General features: G+C 35.3%; 1 protein-coding gene across 2 annotated transcripts in view; it reads right to left on the bottom strand.

Annotated features, from left to right (window-relative positions):
- The window catches only part of ATAD2B (ATPase family AAA domain containing 2B), a 151,071-nt gene that overhangs the window by 48,241 nt on the left and 75,820 nt on the right, over positions 1-27,010 (bottom strand). For both annotated transcript variants that reach the window (XM_032353194.1, XM_032353193.1), the window contains exons 16-18: positions 21,460-21,771; positions 17,174-17,309; positions 8,430-8,616 (exon numbers count right to left, since the gene is read on the bottom strand). In XM_032353194.1, the coding sequence (XP_032209085.1) occupies positions 8,430-8,616; positions 17,174-17,309; positions 21,460-21,771 (635 nt within the window). The remainder of the gene's footprint in view (positions 1-8,429; positions 8,617-17,173; positions 17,310-21,459; positions 21,772-27,010) is intronic.

The following is a 27,010-nucleotide window of genomic DNA, read 5'->3' as shown; positions in this document are numbered from 1 at the left end:
CAAAATTTCTCTCCTAAACCTTTACAGCAAAAACATCCTTAATTTCTAGAAAACTTCAAAAGCACTAATAAAACAAGTGTTACTTTTAATTTCTTACCCCATGTAACCTCAGAATATTTAAACTTTCATATTTTCTTTAAACATATAGCCAACCTGTTCTAATTCTCCAGCTTTTTGTAATGAAAATTCTAAAAGAATAGTCTAAAAACAGTATTTAAAAATTCAGAAAAAAAGTTTAATTCTATCGTGATTTTTCCATAATGTAAAAACCGTTCTTCAGCAGTTTGCTGGTAACTTTTAAAGTTGTGGAATAAGATACACTCTGTGAAATTAATTAACCAGATTCAGAGTAGAAAAATAAAGCCTAGTTTTAGTGAAGCGGCAACTGTCTTGGGAACAAGTGATGCCATTTGATAACTAGAAAAATACTCACCTATAGGGTGTCTTGGATTGGTGGATGTGCAAGGTGTAGTAGAAAACAGAAAAACTGTTATAGAGAAAAAAAGACAGTAGGCCAAATTACTGAACCAACCGTTCCAAAATACCTCTGACATGACCAGCACTCTTGCACAAATAAAATGAACAAACACCAATGTATGTGAACTGTTCATTTTGATTCTTTAAACAATATATTCTATTTCCTTCTGGCCTTTTCTTGCCCCAGACGTCATGGTCCCTTATGTAAGTTTTTTAAAACTTCTTTATTAAAAAAAAATCACAAACTACTTCCTCTGAATATTAAAGATATGAAAGAGAAAAATCAGGCCATTGAAGTTAAAAGTATCCATATAAGAAGGCACTAATTACATAAAGTGCACCTATATTTGAAAGAGTTCTTATCACCTCAAAAGCTAAACTTTAAAGTCAGTATTTTAGCCAGCAAATTAAATTGTGTAGTGCATGAAAATTTACTGTATTTTGAAAACTAAGACTATACAGCCCGTAACAAGCCACTTTCTTTAGAAACGGGAAACTAGAGTAATTTTATTTATTTTTTTTAAAAGATTTTATTTATTTATTTGACAGAGAGAAATCACAAGTAGACAGGCAGGCAGAGAGAGAGAGAGAGGGAAGCAGGCTCCCTGCTGAGCAGAGAGCCCGATGCGGGACTCGATCCCAGGACCCTGAGATCATGACCTGAGCCGAAGGCAGCGGCTTAACCCACTGAGCCACCCAGGCACCCTAGAGTAATTTTAAATACAAATGTGAATGAAGCAGAAAGCTCCAAGCTAGTACAGCCCTCACATTCCTAAAAGGGGCTATATAAGAGAGAGGGAAACAACTTTTTGTCATCAAAATTTCTAGAATCTGTCTTGCTCTTCTGCTATAATTTATAAAACATAGGTAAAAGAAAAATCTTGGGAGCTAAAATATTCTTGCTTTTTATAAAGCACTATTAAAATGCACTGTTAAGTTTATTTAATTCGTTATACCATGCTATCACAAAATATTATAATAAATAACATATCTGCATTACAAATAACTTCATATCATATCACTTGACTCCATTTATATTCTATCTACTTAGGATTTATCAAGCATCTCTGTGAAAAGGAGGCACTGTCTAGGATCAAGAGTCAAGAAATAAAGTGCTTGATTTCTTTACAAGCATACAAAATCAGCCTGTTATTAAATATACTAGAGTTTCTATATGATGATTGTAATATAAAGAAACATTTATGAAAATTAAATCACTCGAATTCCTTTTGTTATTTTCATTGCCTAAGAACGTCAAGAATTTCAGTAGATGTGATAAACGCTGGACTACGAAAATTTACTTTGTTTACAACTCAAGAAAAAGAAAATTGTTGCTATGGTAATACACAGAAACCCATGTGCACAAACACAAGAGTATCCAAAGTATACACAGACTGCTATGGAGAAATCCAGAAACCCTTATGCACAAACACAACAGCATCCAAAGATACACATAGGTTAAGTATCTAAATTCCTTCAGGCTATTTAACCAAAAAGGATTTCCCCTGAACATTTCCAAATACAATTTCTTCCTGGGGAAAGAAATACACTAAAATTTTCACCCAAAAAAAAAAAAAAAAAAATCCTTATTGACCATTTGAAACACCATAAAGTATCCAAACTCCAAACTCTCTGACAGATAATATATAAATTTATCAATTCCATCATACTTCTGAATTACTGAAAAAGATAAAATATGAATCACTCATCAATCCTGGTTTTCCTTAATCAACAGCAGAAATAATACAAAAAGCAAAAAATATATATATATTTGAAGGTGTCAGAAAAGGAGAATCATAGCTACGAGTTTTTTAAGAGTGTTAATACAGGTAAGTCTTTTAGTGTAGCTACTAACATCTCCAAACTTATTGTAGGGCTCAATAATTACTTGTGAATTTAATGGAACAATCATAAATCTTCCAGTCTACACCAGGGTTTCTATTTTCCTTGCAAAGCCTTTGGAAGACTATACAACACTCAGGTAGGTAGGTAGGTAGGTAGAGAGAGAGATACGGACACACACACACACACACACACGCACACACACAGAACCACTTTATGAACTCTGGCAATTGTTTTCTGTAATAAATACCTAGTTCCAGTGATTGGCCAAAGTACTACATTGATCTACTCAGCCCTAGAATAGTAACACCCAGATGCAGGTTTAAGTGCAGATTCCCAGGGCTCACCCTAAATTTAAGGAATCAGAAACCCTGGGAGTAGAGCCAGGGAATCAGAAATTTTAGTAAGTACTCCCAGACAACTATTAATACTCACTAAATCTTAATCAACAATGAGAAAACCCTATAGTAGACACTAATCCTCTACTGTTTTCACACAATTTGTAATACTCATCATCAGGTGAGGCGGTATGAAGGAAAAAAGAAGATTTTCATATATATGTGTGTGTGCACAGGTTTTACAAAAAACAGACACAGAATTAAACATGTATGAAGAAATATAAACTGGGTTCTTCCCATGTTCCATTTTACCACATGTATAAATACAGCCCTTTAAAGGTGATTTAAGATTTCTTTCCTTTAAGATTAACATTCATGTTTGTGTCACAATATTAAATAATCCAATTTAATTTAGATTAAGTATCTTAAAGGCTGGGGAAAAGAGCAAAAGCACAGAAGAAGAATTTGCCACAGACTAAACCACATCTATTTAGAGATAATACTGCCTACAGAAAGACTAGCTCTCAAGAAAGTAAGGGAAAAGGGAAGAAAGGGAATATAGAAAAAAGGAAGAGAGGGAAGAGGTTTTTATTCTTTCCAGCATTTTAGCCCCTGACTAGTATGCTCTCTTTCCCAGGAATTTTATACCTTCTTATACCCACTAACAGCTCCACAAACTAAGAAAAATAAATTCCTCAAATTTATAATGTAATAGTCTCCTTTTGGATTTTTTAGAAGAGACAGTAATATCTTTGCAAGTTTAAAATAACTTTAAATATGTACTTATGATACAAATAATCAGGGATCAACCAGGACAGTTTATCCGGTGTCTGGCCAATGTTCAGTTTTAGCTACCATATCTACAAAATTCTACTCAGTCACTGGGCAGACTGGAAAATCAGATGTAGTCATTCACAAATAAGCTCTACCTCTAACCGAGGACCTTGGAGGCAAAAGCAAAGATGAGACGCCGTATCTACTAAGTGCAATGTAATAAACCAAAACAATAAATGTTAAGTTTTTGTTCTCTTCCACTACCAAAGGACACCCTTCCCCATCCTCTCCAAGAACACAATAAAAAGTAGTAAAAGACAAGAAATGAAAAAGAGACCTAAGAGTATACAGTCAGAATTCAAATTTAGCCCAATGATGCCCAGAATGCAGAAAAAAATCCTAGGATCCCAGATACACCAATACATAGTTTACTACAATGCTTCCTAAGTATGTCCTCACCTATGTCAGTAATGGATTTATGACCATGTACATACACATATAACCCATAAAGAACTACAGACAGAATACCCTCTCACTCTGAAAATGATCCTCTTCCAAAGTTATCTTATCTTTAGTTTGCTTGATACTGTCAAGTATACGTATCAAAAAAAAAAAAAAATCCGAACTGTACAGCAGAGTGTAAACTAAAATGACAAAGTTATATTCATTCCCCAACTCTCCATATTCCTTCCCCCAAGCCAAAGTCATAGTTACTACGTATTTTAGGTTATTCTTGGACAAAATTTCTACTTATATATAAGCACGGATATAAATTTTTTAAGGTTTTTTTTACACAAAGATCTTATTTTGATAAACTGATTTACAACTTGCTTTTTTCATAAATATCTCCTTTTACATATACTCCTATGTAAATTTATCACCTTCTTGTTAATGGCTTCATAGTACAAAAGGATATACCATAATTTGTCATAGACCATCCCCATTAAAGGACATTTAGTTTGTTGGGTCTTATTTAGTTTGGCAATGCTATATAATGATGTGATAAATGTCCCTATACATCCAGCAGAGACTATTTACAACTAAAACATCTTTAGGAAAAATTCTTTAATGTAAAATTCCTGGGCCAAAAGTTGTATGTAATTAAAATTTAAAAAAAGAAAAAAAAAAGCAGTGCCAATCTATACTCCAAAATCACCAGGCATCATCAATCTTTTCATTTTTTTAATTTTTTAAAAGATTTTATTTATTTATTTATTTTTTGAAGATTTTATTTATTTATTTATTTGACAGACAGAGATCACAAGTAGGCAGAGAAGCAGGCAGAGGGAGAGGAGGAAGCAGACTCCCCGCCGAGCAGAGAGCCCGACGTGGGGCTCGATCCCAGGACCCTGGGATCATGACCCTAGCCGAAGGCAGAGGCTTTAACCCACTGAGCCACCCAGGCGCCCCAAGATTTTATTTATTTATGTCAGAGAGAAAGAGAGAGAGAGAGCATACAAGCAGGGCGAGTTACAGAGTTCCGGAAAGTTGAGAAGCATGCTCCCCACTGAGCAGAGAGCCTGACATGGGGCTCAATCCCAGGACCCTGAGATCATGACTTGAGCCACAGGCAGATGCTTAACTGACTGAGCCACCTAGGAACCTCCAAGCTTTTTATTTTTATAAACCAGACAGTTGTTTCAAAGTAGTATCCTGTTGTTGTTGTTTTTTAAAGATTTTATTTATTTATCTGACAGACAGAGATCACAGGTAGGCAGAGAGGCAGGCAGAGAGAGAGGAAGGGAAGCAGGCTCCCTGTTGAGCAGAGAGCCCAACGTGGGGCTCGATCCCAGGACTCCGGGATCATGACCCGAGCCGAAGGCAGAGGCTTTAACCCACTGAGCCACCCAGGTGCCCCTCCTGTTGCTTTAATTTGCATTTCTTCAGCAATAAGTGAGACTAAGAATCTTTTCAAACTTCTACTGGTTGCTTTTTCTATTTTTTTCTTCCTATAAATGGCATGCTATTTTGCCAATTTTTATATTAGGTTGTAACTGTCATTCCTTCTTACTGATTTTAACGTATTTTTGCATATTTAGGAAACTTACCCTTGAAATGTGTGTTACAAATATACTTTTTTGCCTATTAATTTTATAAAACAATTATTTCTGCCATGTGTAATTTAAATTACATAAAGTAAAATTTATTCATATCTTTATGTTTTCTAGCTCGTGTTCATTGCTTAGAAACTACTTCCTCATATTCAAGATAATAAATATATTGACCTTGTGTATTCTCTTTTTACAGTTCACTGATAATCTAGAGTTTATGTGGAGGCCACAAAAAACGGTAGGAAATCCAGTTTTGCTTCCTTTTTCTTTTTCCCCTCATAGAGTCAGAGAGTTTTCCAAGACCACTTATTAAGTAATTCATCTATTCCATAATATCAAATGTCATCACTATTATCATCATATCCTCACCACTGTCATACAATAATCATCATCAGCTACTAAATTCTCATTTCTACACAGGCCTAAGTGTTCACGCTCTCTTCTAATACTTTGTCGGTCCCTGCACAGGTACATATTATTACCATGTTCCATTACATTTTTAAAAACCTGGTAGGGCTCCCTTCATTCTTTCTTTTTCCCTCTACAACTGTCCTTGCTATGCTCCTCCTTCTTTTCTTTTTCTTTCTCTTTTTTTTTTTTTTTTAAGAGAGAGAGCATGTGCACAAGCAGTGGGGAGGGCCAGAGAGAGACGAGAGTCTTAAGCAGACTCCACACTAAGCACAGAGCCTGATGTGGGTGGGGCTCAATCTCACAACCCTGAGATCACGACATGAGCTGAAATCAAGGGTCAGATGCTTAACCAACTGAGCCACCCAGGCACTGCTTGTATTTATTTTCTAGAAGAAAAACAACTTCAACTGTGAGTATATTATACTTGAGATCTCATTTAATTTATACATTGATTTAAAAAAGAACTCACAACTTTACAATTTTGAGTCTTACCAGTTCTCAGCTGTGCAAAGAAGCTGTAGGAGTAGTAATAAATAAAATGACAGCTAACAGATACTGGATACTATACGCCATCCTTACTGGATGAGCTTATTTTAATAATTACAACCACCTTATGTAGCATTATTAACTTCATTTCATAGATGAGAAAATTAAATCTCAAAGAAGTAAGCAATTTCTCCAAGGCTACAAACAATAAGCAAAGTAGCTGATATTTTGATCAATTTGCAATTTAAATTGAGTACATCCTTTGAATTGAAGTACAGTAATTAAAAAACAAAGTATGTTTTTTATTTATTCAACTGTCCAATTCACTGAATTTTTAGTTTTCTTCTTTTAGACCATGAGAATTAATTGTTTAATTTCTAAGTAAACTTCATAACTATTTTAAATGGGACTATTTCTTCTACTACATTTCTAACTTGAAAACTATTTTACATTAACTCTGAACATGTCTACCTTACAGAATTCTCTTAATGTCCCCAGTAATTTTTCAGTAGCTCCTATAAGTTTTCTAAATATACAACCGTATCACAGACAAATATTTAAATATTTATAACTTCAATGTGTTTGTTCCAATATTTTTATTTCTCAATGTCTAAATGAATCAATTTTGCATGCTTTAATAATGGTATGTTACTCTTTTGATGTGCTACTAGAATCCATTTGTAGTATTTACTTTATGACCATTGCCTAAGTGAGATCAGTCTTAGGGTTTTCTCTGTATTTTAGTTCAGCATTAAAATGATCTTATCCTTTAAGATTAAAAGAATTTAACCACGAAACTATCTGGATTTGGTGCTTTTTTGATACTCAATTTCTTCTTCCACACTTAGTGTCTGTTTAGATTCTCTCGCCCCTGGATTTATTTTTAACTATACTGAGTAATTCTCTTACTTGCACACAAACTACAATAGTTTTGTATCACTAAAAAGGAAAAATATGAACAAATATACAGCCAGGATGAGTTAAATGTATAAAACTTGGAACAAATTACTAGTATATAGGTTTCAATTTAAGCCGTGGGTTTTGGGAAAAAAAGGGTTTTCTAAGTAGTGAAGTACTGCTAAGATGTTGATACCCAGGCAGCTGTAAGTAAAAAAGAAATGAAACCAATACTGTTGACTATTTTTAAAAAATACCTACTTCTTGCTACAAGGTACAGAATGGTTTTCAATTAAGTAGTATATATGTAGCTATTAAGTATTTATAAAATGTATCTTAAAAAAAAAACAAAAAAATTATGTGCAATGCTCTTAAATGTTACTACTCTAGTGACCTAATGTCAAAAGTAGGCTATATATCGAAGTAGAAAGTGACATTCCTCTCATTTGTTTGTAAGAAACATTAAACATTTAATGAGCACTTACTATGAGCTAGGCACTGTGTCAGAGACATAGAAATAGTGAAGACATGGTCCCTTGGCTCAAAAAACTTATTCCCCTAGCCTCTAGTTCCAACATGACACACTTAAATTCATAGTTATATAGTAAAGCTTCAAGAAATACAAACAGCCCCACTAGAACTTTGCACTTCACAAACCAGCAAACATAAAGCAGTTGAAAATGAAATATACAAACACACTTGACTACTAACACAAATATATATAATGTTTAAATTGCTATCATTTTCTACATTAATTTTAAAACCTGACATTTCAAATTGGTTATCATTTCCCCTTCAGTAAGGCTCCAAGTACAGACAGAAGTCTAGAAAGGCTCTGAAACCACAGTGTTGAAAAGAGGATAAGAAAAAGGCAAAAGAAACTTACTTTCTACAGTGTTTAACAGAACCTCAATATAAGAAAGAGGGTATTAAAATTTAAGAAAAGAATGAAATATCATGGCGAAATCTATGAGCTCACATTTAAACATGATATATATCAAAAGGATGCTTGGCCTTAATATTTGAATGTTAATGAATACCCAACAGAAAGTTAATATTCACATTACTGTTCTTTGAAAAATCTTTATCTATAAACACTACAGAGACACAACAATAAGAAAGCTGGAAGTACTCTGATTTGGTACAAACCTACCTGTGCACATGATTCTTCAGGTGTTTTGGCACTAACTGAATAAAGTGCTGGGAGATCTAGTCTGTGCACAGAGAACTTTTCTAGAGTGTGCAAAAGTGCTGGAGCAAGGTGAGAAGTTTGACCTGAGCCCCGTTCTCCAGACAGCAATAATCTTGGCCTGTAAGAGGTTGGCTGATGATATGGTGACCTGCAATACATGTAAGACATGATAATTATTCCAAAACCATACACTCTGACAATCAGTATGAAATATTAGGCAAAATATTTACACTAAAAATGTAACTCCAAATTAACAGAACTTTCTCTTATCCTTATTTAAGTACAGTGAATCATTTTTCATTAATTATACTTCTAAAAATTTTTCTCTAACCTTTGTAATAACCAAGATGTAAAAGTATAAAAATTCATTCTAAAACTATGTAAAAATACCTGGGTATTCATCCTATCATATGCATTAACATGGAAAATGCTTCAGACACTAAGCATTAGTGACACTATTAAGGTCAATGTAAGAATTCCACTTCAACAAAGAAGTTGGTATATCTGAATATCATCCAAGATGTAAGACTTTTTTTTTAAAAAGTTAAAATGCTAAATTTTATGTATATTTTACCACAATTTTTAAGATAGAAAAAAAATGTGGGACTTTCTCCGTGGCAGGAAAATTTGGTTTTTCAGCCAATAAAAACTAAACGCCCATACCTGAATACATAATACCTAAAGATCTACAACAGAGAAAGCAAATTTAGGGAAATATATTAAACTAAATTCAACTTGTGTTCTCAAGATTCTACAGCACCATTAAAATGATAAATGAAACAAGTTCATCTACTATCACTATAGATAATGCAGGAAATTTTAAGTAATGCAATAAGAATAAAGCAAATAAAAAATGAAATAGAAATAAATAAGGACAACACTGTTACTTAAAAAAGGATATGATTATGCACTAAAATAATGCAACTAAAAGAATCATCTAGTAACTGTCAGAACCTACCAGAAGTAACAATTCAGAAGACAAAAATAGAAAAATCAAAACAGATCCTAATACCATCAATAACTAATTTAAGGAAGGAAAAGAGGTCCTATTTACAAATGCAAAAATAAAATAAAACAAACAAAATTAAATATTCTTAGCAAAACTGTAAAAGTACATATACATAATGAGCCTGAATATCAAGATGTCAATTCTTCCTAACCCATTTAGTGTTAACTATAGTTTATAGTATTTTATTTCATACATTTAAAATATTCGTATCAAGGCCAACAGACACATGAAAAGATGCTCAAAATCACTCATTATCAGAGAAATACAAATCAAAACCACAATGAGATACCACCTCACACCTGTCAGAATGGCTGAAATTAACAACACAGAAAACAACAGATGTTGGCAAGGATGTGGAGAAAGGGGAACCCTCTTACACTGTTGGTGGGAATACAAACTGGTGCAACCACTCTGGAGAACAGTATGGAGGTTCTTAAAAAAAAAAAAAAAAAAAGAACTATCCTGAGATCTAGCAATTCCACTACTGGGTATTTACCCACAGGATACAAAAATACAGATTTGAAGGAACATATGCACCCCTTATGTTTAGAACAGCCTTATCAACAGTAGCCAAACTATGGAAAGAGCCCAAATGCCAATAAATAGATAAAGACGTGGTATCTATACACAAGGGAATACTACTCAGCCATCAAAAATAATGAAATATTGCCATTTACAATGACATGGATGGAGCTAGCGTGTATTATACTAAGCGAAGTCAGTCACAGAAAGACAAATATCATATGGTTTCATTTATAAGTGGAATTTAAGAAACAAAACAGATGAGCAAACTGGAAAGGGGAAAAAGGCAGAGGGAAGCTAACCATAAGAGACTTAACTATAGAGAACAAATTGAAGATTGATGGAGCAAAGTGGGTGGGGGGTGGGCTAGATGAGTGATGGGTATTAGGGAGGGAGGGTACCAGTTGTATTGAGCACTGGGTTTTATATGTAAGTGATGATCACTAAGTTCTACTCCTGAAACCAATATTACACTAAATGCTAACTAACTAGAATTTAAAAATGATAAAAAAATTAAAATAGTCACATCGAAATCTAAGAAAAAAAAAAACTTGAGGAAGACAGAAAGATTTAAAACTTATAATATCTTCTGAAAGAATAATCAAGTAAGAACATCAAGAAAATTTTGATTAAGTGTGCTAGCTCCAATTTCAGAACATTTAAACATGTTTTAGTAATAAGTACTTCATAGAGCTTTAATTTTCTCAGCAATTCTATGAAATACATAGCTTCCTCTTACTAAACAGATGAGGAAACCAAGACTCAAAGAAGTCAGGTATGAGACTATACAAATGAGTGGTGAAAGACTTCAAATTTTCATTCAGGTCCATATACTTGCTAAGCTGAACCACTGTGTTAGGATGTACTCTACTTTATATTGAAATATATTACAATGGAATAATAGGATATAATGTAGACTATACCAAACAAAACAAACACAGATCAGAACATAACAGGCACTCTAGGAACCAAGTCACTATAGTTCAAAGAATTTCATATAAGATAATAAGCATAAAAAATAAATGGAATAGAGATGAATTATATTGTTTTTAAAAAGGGAAGATTCAGATCCTCATTTCACAGAAAATTAATTCGAAAAAACAAGAGATTCATATACTTGTAACTCATAAAAAATCTACAAATTTCTGTAACTCAAAAATTACAATCTGAACCAAATGGCAAAAAACTATATCAGACAAAGAATCTGCCACTAAAAAGAATAGTTCTTAATGTATAAAGAACTTATGCTTATAGTGTTTTAACAGAAAACAGCTTCCTGGACAAAGGACATAAACAGATAATTCAAAAAGAAAATAGTAATAATACATTATATGTTAATTTAAAAATTTCAAAAGGAAAATAGTAATGTAACAAAATGTTCATTCATTTAATAACTGGAGAATGCTTCCTCAGCCCTGGATACCTAACACCACCAGTTATCACAGAGCTCATACTTGAATAGTACTGAGTGGTAAAAGGAAATAAACAACTAATAAAATCCAGTGTGGTTAACAAGCAGCACTGTTTAAGTACAGAATGCTATGAGAGACCTCAATTAGAGACAAAAGGGTTTCCTGGAAAGTATTACCAAAGCACGAACTCAACAGGCTACAGGTAGAAAGGACAAATTTTATTGAAGAAATAAAAACAGGATATACAAAGGATCAAAGGCAGCCCCTGGCCCTTTGGAGTAATAGTTCATACATTTAGCTTCTTTTAAGGTTTTAGGGCAATGTATGGGTAAAGATTCTAGGGTTAGGGAGGAGAAGAGGGAAGGAGAATCAGACGATGAAGAGCTAAGAAGGGCTTTGTAAACCATGTTAAAAGTCTGGAATGCGCCAATCAGAGAAAGACAATTATCATATGATCTCCCTGATGAGGAAGCTGAGAGGCAACATGGGGGGCTTGGGGAGTAAAAAAGGAATAAATGAAACAAGATGGGATCGGGAGGGAGACAAACCATAAGAGACTCTTAACAAAACAACTGAGAGTTGCTGGGAGGAGGTGGGTAGGGAGAGGGAGGTTGGATTATGGACACTAGGGAAGGTACGTGCTATGGTGAGGGCTGTGAAGTGTAAACCTGGTGATTCACAGACCTGTACCCCGGGGCTAATAATACATTATATATTAATTAAAATTTTTAAAAAATTTTTTTAAAAGTTTGGAATGTGCACTGACATTAATGAGGAAACATTAGCTTAAGTAGGGGAAGTGATATGATCATACACATGTTTTCAGAAGATAACTCTAGATCACTATGTCAGTAGAGGAAAAGGTTTAAAAGACAAAACAGGAGGAAAGATGATCGGTTAGGAGTCTGCAGTAATAAACCAGGTATGAGATGTTAATGATAATCTAGATAAGAGCAGTGTCAGAGGAAATGAGAAGGAACGGATTAGATACAGAGCAAAGAGAGGAAGGAGTTGAGGATGATGTCCAATTCTAGTCCTAACACCTGCACGGATGGTAGCTCACCAGACTCACAGGAGGAGACGGGAAGACACAGTGCAGTACTTTCTGAAAGATGTGTGGCCCACTAAGGGCAACAGGTAGCTAGAGACAGTCTAAAGCTCAAGACCAATGCTGGCTTAAGAAAGATTTGGTGGGGCACCTGGGTGGCACAGCTGGTTGGGCTTTCCGACTCTTGATTTCTGCTTGGGTCATGATCTTGGGGTCATGGGACTGAGCCCTGTGCCAGGCTCCATGTTCAGCACAGTCTTAGGACTCTCACTCTGCCCCTCCACTCAAATAAATAAATAAATCTTGGAAGAAAGGGAGGAAGATTTGGTAGTTACAGGTCAGAGGAGAGACTTGGTAGTTATTAATAGAGATGAAAAAATTATGAAAATAATGAAATCATCTGTCATCTGTTAGACTGATAAGAATTCATTTTAATACCATTAGCAAGCAGATGTTGGGAAAATTGGTTTTCTCATGACTAGTGGCAATGGAAAAAAGCAAAATTTTCCAAAATTAAATTTGGCAATTATGTCACATACATGCTAAAATACATATCCAAGGATATTCTGCAACTCGTCCCACTCCCAAGGACTCCCTTACCTCTTAAGCATTCTCTACATTTTTTTCATAGTGTGTATCTTCTAATACTTTATCTGTCTATTACACTTATTTTATTATCTATCTCCATCTAAAACAAAAGCTGAATGAGGTCAGGGGTCTTTGTCCATTTTGTTCACGGACATATTCAAGTACCTAGGACAACATATGGCACATGATGGGCACTTTGACAAAATATCTGAATGAGTAAATATGAAAGAACAAATGAATGATTCAAACAAGCAAGAAGATATTATTTTCATCTATCTGGTTGGCAAAGATTTAAAAAGGCAGTGTTCAGAACTGACACGGGTATAGGAAAAATAACACTCTCATATATCAGTGCTGAAAATGTAAATTGGTACAACTGTTCTAGAAATCAATTTAAAAACCTGTATCAAGTTTTAAATGTATATACCCTTTGACATAGCAATCACTGTTTTTAAAATTTACCCTAAGCTATGAATCAGATAATGATGTAAAAAATGTATACTGAGAAAGATGCCTATCCAGATCCACATATATATCATAGAAGAAGAAAAATTGGAAATTTCAATCTTTATTAATAAGGTTATAAAAATTATGGAACATCCAAAAATAAAATACTATGTAGCTATTTTAAAAGAATGACATTAAACATATACTGGCATAAAATAACATTCCCAATATAGTAGATAAAAAAGCAAGTTACATTAGCCTTACAGGAGGATTTTAATTTACATAAAGTAATATGTGGGTCTGTCTATACGCATAGAGAGAATATGGAAGTGTGGTCACCAAAACTTTAACAAAAATTACCTTCAGGTGCTTGGGCTTTAATTTTTACTTTCTTCTTTATGCTCTTCTTTATTACTTGAATTTTCTATAGAGTATATCATCTTTCTAATCAGAAAAAACAAAGCTATATTCATTTAGAAAACCTCAGAAAGCTCTGTTTCTAATCCCCTTATGGTAATAAACAGTAAGAAAGAAAACTTATTTTCCATCATAAGGGTTTTCTATCAGATTGGTAGACTTTAAATATCTTGATTTCTATTTCACCTTAAATCTAAATAAAGGTTTCAACACTGTTTTAGGAAACTATTCCCTATTAGAAACCCACCAACAATGCCCAAGCTAGTGTTACTGGAGATCAGTATTAAAGTCATGCTTTCTACCTATCTAGCTAGCACTTTTACTGTATTGATACACATATACTAACACTTGTTCAAACACAAAGCCAAACCAAACCAACAACAACAACAACAAAAACCCACATATAGCCTTTATTAAAGGCCTCTATTCTAAAGTGTATGCTTTTTGGAAAGCATGAAAATCCTGTCCAACCTACCCCCCAAAAAAATACAATTCCTGATCTACTTATTAAGCTCAGTAATCAATTTGGAAATCCCATAGATAGCTTAAAAAAAAAAATTGGATCCTAGGAAACAAACAGTACAGAGCCTAACTCTGCTACCTTCCAGCACCTTAACCATGGGCAATTTACTTATTTTTCATTGCGTTTTGGTTTCCTTGTCTATAAAACGATGATACCACAAATGCTGTATGATTGATGAGAGTCCTATATAAAGCTTCAAGCTTTATATACTTGCCTCATGTCTAGTTTATATTGAGCATCAGATGCTAACTCTTATTCCTTCATATTCTGAAGGAGAGCAAATCCTCCTTGACTTCCCAATGAAAGCTTCTAGTTCTGCTATCAAGCATTTCAGCCATTTAACAATGTTTGTCACCCTCAATAAAAAGAACTTCTCCAGAGTAAGAACTACTTTACTCACGCTTATGTTTTCAGTACCTAATACAGTGCCAGGCATAAACACATAAAAACTGGGAGAATGGGTCAGTAAATAAAGAAATAAATGAATGGGGGTGCCTGAGTAGCTCAGTCATTAAGCGTCTGCCTTTGGCTCAGGTCATGATCCCAGGGTCCTGGGATGGAGCCCGTATCAGGCTCCCTGCTCAGGCTCCCTGCTCGGGAGGAAACCTGCCTCTCCCTCTCCCACTCCCGCTGCTTTTGTTCTCTCTCTCTCTCTGTCAAATAAATAAAATCTTAAAAAAAAAAAAAAAAAAAAAGAAATAAAATGAATGGAACTTATAAAAACATCTAAAACAAAAAAAGCTTACTTCTAGGATATAGCTGTCTCCCTATTAAATAAAAATCACATCATGAACTAGAAATTTTACATAAAAGAAGCTAAAATTAAACCAATTCCTTCAAAAAGTTTAATCCAAACAAAACCATACCATGATATACATTAAATGAGAGAATGTTCTTAATAAAAAATCGGCCTCAAAACTGCACATAAAGTTTTCTAAATCAAAGATATTTCTTTATCACTTTACTGACAACAGAGTTAACTCATAAAAATTGAACAAGTCCTTTGATGGGAGTTTCTTAGCCCCTATTATGTATTTCAAATCCAATTAACTAAACAAATCACACACATGCACATAGGGTAGTCAGGTAAGAATCAGAAAAAAAATAATCATTTGGTTTTCCCTAAGCCAGCAATAAAATAGATTCATGAAATTACCAAAAAAAAAACATAAGAAAATGTTCCTGAGGACATAAAAGAAAAGATCTGGAATAGAAGGAAAAGTTTCTAAGAGAAGAATCTTGCTGTTAAAGAACAAAAGAAAAAAAGAATAAATGAAAGTAACTTAATCTCATTTTTAAAAATAAAAAATACAACTTATCAGTGCAAATAATCAAATTAACATTTCACCAAAATCTACATGGGAGAAACTTCAAGCTGAAGACTTAAGTTTGTTCAAAACATCTCGAAAAAGAATTTAAAAGTACATACAATCAATCCAGACTTTTCTAATAAAAGTGCTATTAGACCTACCTGACAGAGCATTCTGGTCCTATAACTATCATGCTAACTATGTAAATGCGAGTGATAAAGCTGCTAGTAGTTGAAAACTATTTGGTCTCTCAAGTTAAAATTACATTAGCACTAAAGCTGTTTCCCCAATAAAGTGCCTGACAAAAGCTGCTTTAATATGAATAAAAGTGAATGTAAACAGAAAAACCATAACATCAGGAAGAAGTAAACTAATGAGGTTTTGGAGAATCAAAAAGTTTTCTGTTAATCTGTTTACTAAGAAACTTCTAATTCAGAATCCTTTTAGTACTCTTAGAATCCCTGAACTATCATCTGACACTTGTTATAATTTAAAATATTCCAGATCATGATAAACATCTCATTTTTGACCATTTTAGTTCAAAATAAAAGGCATTAAAATTGTGGACATTGGGTGCCTGGGTGGCTCAGTGGGTTAAGCCGCTGCCTTCGGCTCGGGTCATGATCTCAGGGTCCTGGGATCGAGTCCCGCATCAGGCTCTCTGCTCGGCAGGGAGCCTGCTTCCCTCTCTCTCTCTGCCTGCCTCTCTGTCTACTTGTGGTCTCTCTCCGTCAAACAAACAAATAAAATCTTAAAAAAAAAAAAAAAATTGTGGACATAAGCTGACTTGCTAAACAACAACCCTTCCTTCTACCTTGGTTTAAAAAAAAAGAAGAGGGGCACCTGGGTGGCTCAGTCAGTCAAGCATCTGCCCTCACCATGCTGGAATCCAGCTCCAGAGGGGAGTCTGCTTCTCCCTCTCCCTATGCCCTACCATCCCCTACCACATGTGCTCTCTCTCAAATAAATAAAATCTTGGGTGCCTGGGTGGCTCAGTGGGTTGGGCCGCTGCCTTCGGCTCAGGTCATGATCTCAGGGTCCTGGGATCGAGTCCTGCATCGGGCTCTCTGCTCGGCAGGGAGCCTGCTTCCTCCTCTCTCTCTCTGCCTGCCTCTCTGCCTACTTGTGATCTCTCTCTGTCAAATAAATAAATTAATAAATAAATAAATAAATAAATAAAATCTTTCAAATTAAATAAATAAATCTCCTTTTTAAAAAATCAGTTTATAAAAAAAAAATCTTTAGTTTACCAATAAACCCATTTATTACCACACAAAGAAGCATACACAGTAAAACTTTCCCAGAATTGTGTCCAAACAGCAGAAAAAAAGCCCTCAAAATTACAACCTTGAGTAAAAATACACCATAATTCTAAATATAAAACAGTAAAAATCACTCTAAATTTTTAAAAAATTGTTATGATACTTACATTGTAAAATGAAGGTAGGGTTTATGTACAGCAGCAGCTGATGACTGTTTCTTTGGTGATCCTGAGTGACAACTGGTCTCAAAAATTGATAAAGCATTCTCATCTTCACTATCATCTAAAATCAGAGTTTCTATATCTGTTCAAAAAAAAAATCACAACAATTATGAGGCTTATGAAGTCCTTTAATATTAGTGCCCCACCAAAGCTAAGGAAAGTTGGTTTAAAAATCAGTGATATTAATATGTTACCTATCAAATAATACAGATCAACCAAGCAAACTGACAAACTGCAGGGTTTTTTAATAATTTGTAAATGGGGGGTGCCTGGGTGGCTCAGTGGGTTAAAGCCTCTGCCTTTGGCTCAGGTCATGATCCCAGGGTCCTGGGATCGAGCCCCACATCGTCTCTGCTCAGCAGGGAGCCTGCTTCCTCTGCTCTCTCTCTGCCTGCCTCTCTGCCTACTTGTGATCTCTGTCTGTCAAATAAATAAATAAAATCTTTTTTAAAAAAAATAAATAAATAATTTGTAAATGGAATTCTTTTACCTTTACACACTGCCTAGTGCTAAGAGATGCGATTCAGTAGACTTCATTGACTACCATAAGAAGTCTGGAAAAGAAATGACACTCTCCTAAAACACTCACATATTTATTAAAAATTTCTAAGTCGGGGCGCCTGGGTGGCTCAGTGGGTTAAAGCCGTTGCCTTCAGCTCGGGTCATGATCCCACAGTTCTGGGATGGAGCCCCCCATCGGGCTCTCTGCTCAGCGGGGAGCCTGCTTCCCTTCCTCTCTCTCTGCCTGCCTCTCTGCCTACCTGTGATCTCTGTCCGTCAAATAAATAAATAAAATCTTTAAAAAAAAAATTTATAGGTCAACTTGACCAAGTAGTTGCTTAGCTGCTAGGGTGCTAGGGTTTTGGACAGCTCTTTAGAAAAACAACAAGGAACAAGGTGACTTATTTTCTAACATGGCATACACAAACACACACATCTATACGTCTAGGTTAGAGAGTCAGGAATTCTGTGGAAGCAAAACCAATCCTAAAAATGCACTTATTCAAGTAACATTAGTCTCTATCTGAGCCTGCCACCTGTTACAGTTCAGTGGACAAACTGGAACCATTATCTCTATTGAAGGTGCAATACTTAAAAATGTACCTGGGCTACAACCTCAAGTACTAATAACTGTGCTTCACACATACCCAACAAAAGTGTCAATTCACTCAATAAAAAGTAATGCCACATGTGTAGGAGAAATGAGAGAATCAACACTGACAGAAATCATACTCTTCTCCTAACAAAAAAAAAAAATTAAAATAAGGAAAAAGAAAAAAAAATGAGGAATAATTTCTACAAAGAGGTACTGAACTGTGCTGGCAGATAGAGATTTCGGATACTCGGGCAAGTTCTGGTAGGCGACCCTGAAAATACCGGAAAAGACAGGGAGCAACTGAGATTAGGGGTAGTCAGAAGTGGGCAGGCAAGATGGCAGATAAAGATTTCAATGGATTTTATAAGCTAAATATTTTTTAAGGTTTTATTTATTTATTTGTCAGAGAGAGAGAGCACAAGCAGGCAGAGTGGCAGGCAGAGGGAGAAGCAGGCTCCCTGCTGAGCAAGGAGCCCAATGCGGGAATCTATCCCAGGACCCTGGGATCATGACCTGAGCCGAAAGCAGACACTTAACCAACTGAGCCACCGATGTGTCCCCAACTGAATACCTTTTGAGTGATAATTTCATATACCAGTCTACAAAGGATGGTAAGACCAAAACAAACCAGAATAATATATCTAAATAACTAAAAAATAATTATTAATAATCAAATAATCATAATTTGTTTTCTCTTCTCTACTGGTATATGAAGAAAAAACTGGAACTAAAGCATACTCTATACTTACTTTAAAAATTTATAAGAAAACAGATAATAATGCCATAAAAAATTCTCAAATGAAAATAAAGGAACTATATCACATGTCTATAAACAGAGAAAAAGAAGATGTGGTGTATATATACAATGGAATGCTACTCAGCCATCAAATAAAATGGGATCCTGCTATTTGCAATGACATGGACAGAACTAGACAGTATTATGCTAAGTGAAGTCAGTCAATCAGAGAAAGATAATTATATGATCTCACTCATACGTGGAATTTAATAAACAAAACAGAGGATCATAGGCAAAGGGAGGGAAAAATGAAACAAGACAAAATCAGAGAGGGAGACAAACAATAGGAGACTCTTAATCATAAGAAACAAACTGAGGGTGGCTGGAGGGGGATAACAGGGGGATGGGGTAACTGGGTGATAGGCAGTAAGAAGGGCACATGATATAATGAGCACTGGGTATTATACAAGACTGATGAATCACTGAACTCTGCCTCTGAAACTAATAATACACTATATGTTAATGAAATGAATTTAAATTTTAAAATATCATAAATTTAAAAAGATGAACTATCATAATCTCTCAAATGGGAAGACACGATTTTTATTATTTTCTAACGGTGACATTAGTTTTTTTAAAAATTTGGGGAAAAGAGTGGCTCTTTTGGGTGGCTCAGTGGGTTAAAGCCTCTGCCTTCGGCTCAGGTCATGATCCCGGGGTCCTAGGATTGAGCCCCACATGGGGCTCTCTGTTCAGCAGGGAGCCTGCTTCCTCCTCTCTCTCTCTGCCTGCCTCTCTGCCTACTTGTGATCTGTCAAATAAATAAATAAATAAATAAAATCTTTAAAAAAATTTCTTAGGGAAAAGATACATATCCTCAGTTATGAAAATCAGAGATAAGAAATGTATGATTTGGGACGCCTGGGTGGCTCAGTTGGTTAAGCAGCTGCCTTCGGCTCAGGTCATGATCCCAGCGTCCTGGGATCGAGTCCCGCATCGGGCTCCTTGCTCCGCGGGGAGCCTGCTTCTCCCTCTGACTCTGCCTTCCACTCTGTCTGCCTGTGCTCGCTCTCACTCGCTCTCTCTCTGACAAATAAAAAAAAAAAAAGAAATGTATGATTCATGGCAGAGTACCTGGCACATTCATAATAAGATATTTATTCCCCACCTTACTTAACAAACTTAGGAGATCAAGTAATCCATGTGATATTTCAATGAGAATCTATCCCTGAAAAATACAGTTTCCATAAAAGTATTTATAAAGACAGCAAAATGCATTGACTATAGATGATTTTTACTACACATAATATTTTTAATGTTAGTATAATTAACTGAACAATTTTCTGGTGCAGACTACATGCCAAATAAGGTATTAGGAACTGGAAAAATTAAGATAATTAAAACTCATTACTTTCTCTTCAAAGTTCAGACTCTAGTATATAAACCTAAAGTTTCCCTGTTTGGTTTCCCTGGCTGGTTTCTTTTTTCTTAAGATTTTATTTATTTATTTGAGAGAGAGAGAGAACAAGAGACAGAGAGTATGAGTGGGAAGAGGGTGAGAGCAAGAAGCAGACTCCCTGCTGAGCAGGGAGCCCCACACAGGACTCATTCTGGGACTCCAGGACCATGACGTGAGCTGAAGGCAGTCGCTTTAACAGAGCCACCCAAGCACTTACAATGGATGACTTTTTAAAGGCAGTATTGTATTTTTAACTCAGGTCCAATCTTGAAGCTAGAATTCAAGACCTTACACCACCTTATACAACCAGGTTCTAATTTACTCCCTTACTAAGGATTTACACTTCACGAATATAGCACACTGCAGAGTGCCCTGACAGTACCAACAAAACAGATTTCTTGAGTTGAAACCAGAGGGGCATTATAAGCAACAGAGGGACATTATGAGCAACGAGCGAAGGCTATAATCAGATACCCACGTCTGAGTAAGTCCTAAAACTTACTGAATGACCTCAAATAAGGGAATACTTCCTAAGTCTTCTAGTCTCCTTCTTTTCGTTATAAAAGTACCTGCCCCACTGGACTATTATGAGGATTAGTAAGTGACAATTTATTTAAGGGCTTTATAATAAAATAAATGTAAGCCATCATATTATAGTCACCTTTTCTAAAGATAGTAACACTTCTACATTACTGAGAATGTCCTAAGAGGTAACAAACAGAACTAACGTTCATTCTTCCTTTTGACAAACATTCACTAGGCAACTACCACACCTAGGCAATATACTAGGCCTAGACTATAACCTAGTGAGTGAAATAGATACATTTTCTATATTCATGGCAAATATAAAAGAATAACACATAACCTTATAAGGAAACTCGGAATTTATTTATGCCCGTACTTGTTTCATTTTAACAATACGAAAAATTACTTTTTGGTACCTTCTTTCTTGTCACTCTGGCTAATTTCAGCATGAGGAAACACTTTTTGCAAGACTGCTAGGATGTTGTTGAAGCTTCTTTCCAGCAGCGGTTTTATGATGGGGGATAGTGCATGTCCCGAAGACATGACAGCACGCTGAGAAGCAGGCACAATATTCTGCATTGCATGGTAAAAATCTTGGGCATTGAGCACTATGGAGGAAACATCTAGCTGCAGTTTATGACTGCTAGCATAGATCTGGGGGTAACGCCTCCGCAGGGCAATCAGGGCAGCTTCAGTGCACAGGGCCTTGATATCAGCTCCACAATAGCCTAATGCACAAAAAGAAAAGAATAACAAAGGTAAGTTCATTCTCCCAGTACCAACTATAGTTTACAAATATATACATCTTTACCTAAGTAGTTATTAATCTTAAATCAATAATTATGCGTAATTTTATCAGCAAAAACTGACCATTTAAGTCACCTAGTAAAATTTACTCAGTAAGACTAAAAATGTTTCGAATATTTTAATTAACAACACATGAACTAGTGATACCAAAACAAACCATGTATTCTGTGCCAAAATCACTGATTATAATGTACAACTTTCTTCGGGAAAGGTTTTTAAAGAGTAAGTTTCATCTCAATCCTTCATCACTATTCCTAATAATTAGTTTAGTCCTTCTAACAATATACTTACCTATAAACTTTTCTTTTTTTTTTAATTAATTAATTAATTAATTTGACAGAGAGAAATCACAAGTAGGCAGTGAGGCAGGCAGAGAGAGAGAGGAGGAAGCAGGCTCCCTGCCAAGCAGAGAGCCCAATGTGGGACTTGATCCTAGGACGCTGAGATCATGACCTGAGCCAAAGGCAGAGGCTTAACCCACTGAACTACCCAGGGGCCCACCTATAAACTTTTCTAATATTACTAATTACCAAACACATATGGGAATAGTACACTGTAGAACATATGCAGAAAGGTCAAGAACAGAGCTATTCTCCTACTAACTCTGGGCGCAAACCACAGCGAGTTTCTATTTAATTACCCCAAAAATTATAGTTTAAAGTCGTCACCATCTCTAATAATTTCAAAGGTACTAAAGGGACTAAGAATCCATTAATATTCCACATTAATTTCCTTTTAATATATACGTTTAGCTTAAAATAACTGATAATCTAGTTCTACAGGCTATACCAACACAGGGCATTAGCCGTTAACCACACTTAACTGATAATGTAGTTAACAGATCAAGCCCCTGCTTTTAAGTCATTTCACTCATTTAAGCAACAAATACATACAAAAACACACAAACTGTTAGGTCTCAACCACAAAAAGGAAGAAAACCTCAAACCAGTCATGTTGTTTTTTATGTCAGCATTTAAACTTGCATTTGGCCACCTTTATCACACACACCTTTATCGTACCAAACATGCCAGCAGGGGGAACCACTCAAACTAGTTTTAAAACTTGAGACCCTAAGTTCTTCAAAGAGTGGCATCAAGTTTATTTATCTTTTTATACTATGCAATGACCTTGTGGAACATTTAAATAATAAAATAAAAATGGTGATTAGAAAAACTGAGCAGAAAATAGCACCAGACTAAATGACAGGTGTTAGGGTCTGTAATCAAAGGAGCTAGACACAGAAAAAACTGTTAGGTAACACACAGGTGGCCAATTGAATTTCAATTCAATTCAATTGAAATTCAATTTCAATTTCAATTGCACTTCAATTGGCCACCTGTGTGTTACCTAGCAGTTTATTCTGCGTGTGGCAGACCTAGCATGACTGGGCAGTTTTCTCTGTGTATTGCAATCTCATTGGCCACCTGTGTATAGCCCAGCTAAACTACCTCTATAGAAGTTAGTCTGTGAGGCTGGGAGGGGTCGCCTCTTTGCAAGAGACGACCCTGACCAGTCAGTTTGATTCTCGATGCCTGGCGCAAAATAAAGCTTTGCTTGACCTTTGCTTTGTATCAGTCTCGCTCCTTTGATTACAGACCCTGACAACAGGAAAAAAACATTAAGGCACAAAACTGTATAAATCACTGGGGGGGGGGGGGTTGTGAGAAGGGGGGTGGGGTTATGGACATTGGGGAGGGTATGTACTATGGTGAGTGCTGTGAAGTGTGTAAACCTGGCGATTCACATAACCTGTACCCTGGGGGTTAAAAATATATTATATGTTTATATGAAAAAAAAAAACTGTATAAATCAAACTGTAAGTGACTCACACACCTACAATGAACTGTATCTCTATTATTAGTAGGGCACATGATCTTGCTGATCAAGTCCTACAGAAACAGAAAAATCCTCCCTACTCTGCTCCCTTTTTCCCACAGCAAGTACCACTTCTATCATTTACCTATCATGTTTACTGTCTGCCTTCCCCAACTAGAATGTGAGCTTTGTGAGGGTATGGGTATTGATCAGTTTTGTTCACTAACGTTATCTCATATACTGAAAATAATGCCTAGCCTGGCATTCAGTAGATATCCAATAAATATTTCACGAATGAAAGGAGAAAACAGTAACTCCAAGGTGATAGTTTGGGATTGCGTAACTGTGAGGTTACCATATACTACCACAAAAAGTGAGAGAATTATATTTACTGGGCTTTTTTTTTTTTTTTTTAATAAGAAATCTAAATTCTGGGGTGCCTGGGTGGCTCAGTGGGTTAAGCCGCTGCCTTCGGCTCAGGTCATGATATCAGGGTCCTGGGATCGAGTCCCACATCGGGCTCTCTGCTCAGCAGGGAGCCTGCTTCCTCCTCTCTCTCTCTCTCTGCCTGCCTCTCTGCCTACTTGTGATCTCTGTCTGTCAAATAAGTAAATAATCTTTTTTTAAAAAAAAAAAAACAATGTTTCTTTAAAAAAAAAAAAGAAATCTAAATTCTTTTATTATTAAGCCAACTTACTATGAATAAAAATTTCAATGAAAATTACGGAAAAACACAAAAATATTCCATTCTTAAAGAAATATTTATTCAGAGTTAAGGGAAAAAACTCAGTATAACCTGTGAAAATCTAATTCAGAAAATTATAAGCAGATGAAGCACTAACACTATCCCAAGACAGCAATCACCCAAATAATTCTCAGAATAACCAAATTAACCATTAGTCTCTCATTTTTTATTCTATTTCTCAATGAATCAACATGAAAAAAGGTATCTTTTCCTATGCTGAACATAACCTAGGTATAGTAGTTCAATAAAATAACTATAAAATACCAGCTTAGTCATAAATAGTTAATGAAATAATTCATTTCAGAGGAAGTAAAAAACAATCTACCATCTTCAAACAATATGAACCACCACTCTTTTTTCTTCTTTGAAAGCATATACAACACAGTTGGCAAACATACCATATGATCCTATTTCTAAGAGCAAGAAGCCTAAATTTTTTAGAAAGCTCAGAAACAAAGAACAGAAAAAAAAGCCACTAAAAGATATTTTATGTAACAAACGATACCCATAACATTTATGTCTGACATGTCAGCAACATACATAATAGCAATGTACTATTTATTTTTGCTTACTCTACTAAAGATCATTTAAAAGGGCAACAATAAAAAAATAAATAAAATAAATTTATAAATAAATAAATAAATAAATAAATAAAGGGCAACAATAGGTCCCATTTAAGGAAATAAATCATTTGGATTATCATAATCAACAGACTAGAAAAAAGAGGATTTATCTTCATTACAGTTGCCTGTGAATAAGAATTACTGGTTTATATCGGTAGTTTTTAATCTTGACCACTGATCTGAATAAACGATGAAACTGAAACAGAAACAGATTCCTAACGAACTTAGTGAATCAGAATCTCTGGTAATTTAATATTATAAATGTGTATTTTTAAGATTTTATTTATTTATTTGACAGACAGAGATCACAAGTAGGCAGAGAGGCAGGCAGAGAGAGAGGAGGAAGCAGGCTCCCCGTTGAGCAGAGAGCCCAATGCAGGGCTCGATCCCAGGACCCTGAGATCACGACCAGAGCCGAAGGCAGAGGCTTAACCCACTGAGCCACCCAGGCGGCCCATGAAGTCTACTGTTTAAATAAAACATCAAACATAATGAAGGCCCACAAGATAGATGCCTCGTTGATACATTTCCACTGTTTCGGCCCTCTTAGTGAAAATAAATAGAGAAATATGATTAGATTTGAGGTCCTCATAACCTTAAGCGCCTACTATTTGTGAATGTGATCTAGACACTGAAATTATGTGAGGACTACTTTCAAAAATCACCCCTATTAAGCATCCAAACCTCTCCACGTACTTGGGAATTTATTTCAAGTTAAAGTTACCAAATCCATAACCTTTACATGAAGAGGTCAGCTGTCTTTGCAGTTTTTTATCAAGACAACATATTCTTTTTGTTAGGCATAAATTTCACTGAACTGAACCCATACATGTTAAAACGTGTTTGGGATACAGAAAGTGGTAAGTTCATAATGAATTTAAAGTGTATGACTATTTCATTCCTGTTTGAAGACCCGCATTTGACTTTTTGTCTTAATGTACAACTGGCTTCTTATGTCACTCTCCAGGAAGAAAATGGTGTAGATATAAGCAGATCCTAAAACATCACCACCACCACCCTCAAAGGGCAAGAGAAATTTTTTAGTCCTGTAAGAAATTATGTCTTTAAAATGCTTAAACTTAAGAAACTGACTAAAAGCTAAAATAAATCACTGGGAATAATGAGAAGTTGTGGCCTTTGGAAATGAATAAAGGAAACTAAGATTCTTATATTTAGGATAGAGAATCAGAGTGTAACATTTCAGATGGTAGACAGGATAACAGCAAGTAATTTTAATATACCTATTGTTTAGGGGATTTCCAAAGCTATCTGAAGACTTATGCTTATTTCAGTTAAGGATCACTCTGGGACTGAGTCACAGAAAAATCTACAAAGATTTCCCAGTCTCATCAGTACTCTAAATAGTATCATAAAAAGTAGGAAATAAAAGGGGTCAAATTTCAAAAAGGGAAAAGACTGGATTTTGTACCAAATACCACCCTCTCCCATAAAGCAGCACAAGGCTTTGCAAAAGTCAAGCCAAATTTACATGAAATGGGTTTGGCGCATGCTCTCTTATACCAGGCAAAGCTTAAACTGGAGTAGTGCTGGAGAGATTTACGTTTTCTCCTCACCAGAAGATGTCGAGGTCTTTGTGGTTCAAAAGCTGAGGGATGCTGCTTCGGAGATGGAGGTCCCTGTGGATGAAGAGGATAATTCGGATGTAGCTAACTGAATGGACTAATGTTCTATTTAAGTTTTAATATCTGATGGTGGATCCCAATGATTTTTTTAACTAAGTTGTTCTTTCTGGTTTTGGTAAGTTTGAAGTTTTCCCAAGCAGACTGCTGATTGTTAGTGAACTTAGTTTGGGGATTTTTCATAATGCTTAAAAAGTTCATGGAGAAAAATTTTTTAATTTTTATTTGTGAGAGAATAAGAGGAAAACAGACAAAAGACAGAAAAAGAATGAAGGAGGAATACCAGTGTGGATACTCAGTTGTTTAATAGTGTAATCATTTTTATTTCAGACCTAAT

The sequence above is a fragment of the Mustela erminea genome, chromosome 7, assembly GCF_009829155.1.
Source record: "Mustela erminea isolate mMusErm1 chromosome 7, mMusErm1.Pri, whole genome shotgun sequence".
In the NCBI taxonomy this organism is placed as follows: Eukaryota; Metazoa; Chordata; class Mammalia; order Carnivora; family Mustelidae; genus Mustela; species Mustela erminea.
This window is presented reverse-complemented; position numbering and strand designations above follow the sequence as displayed.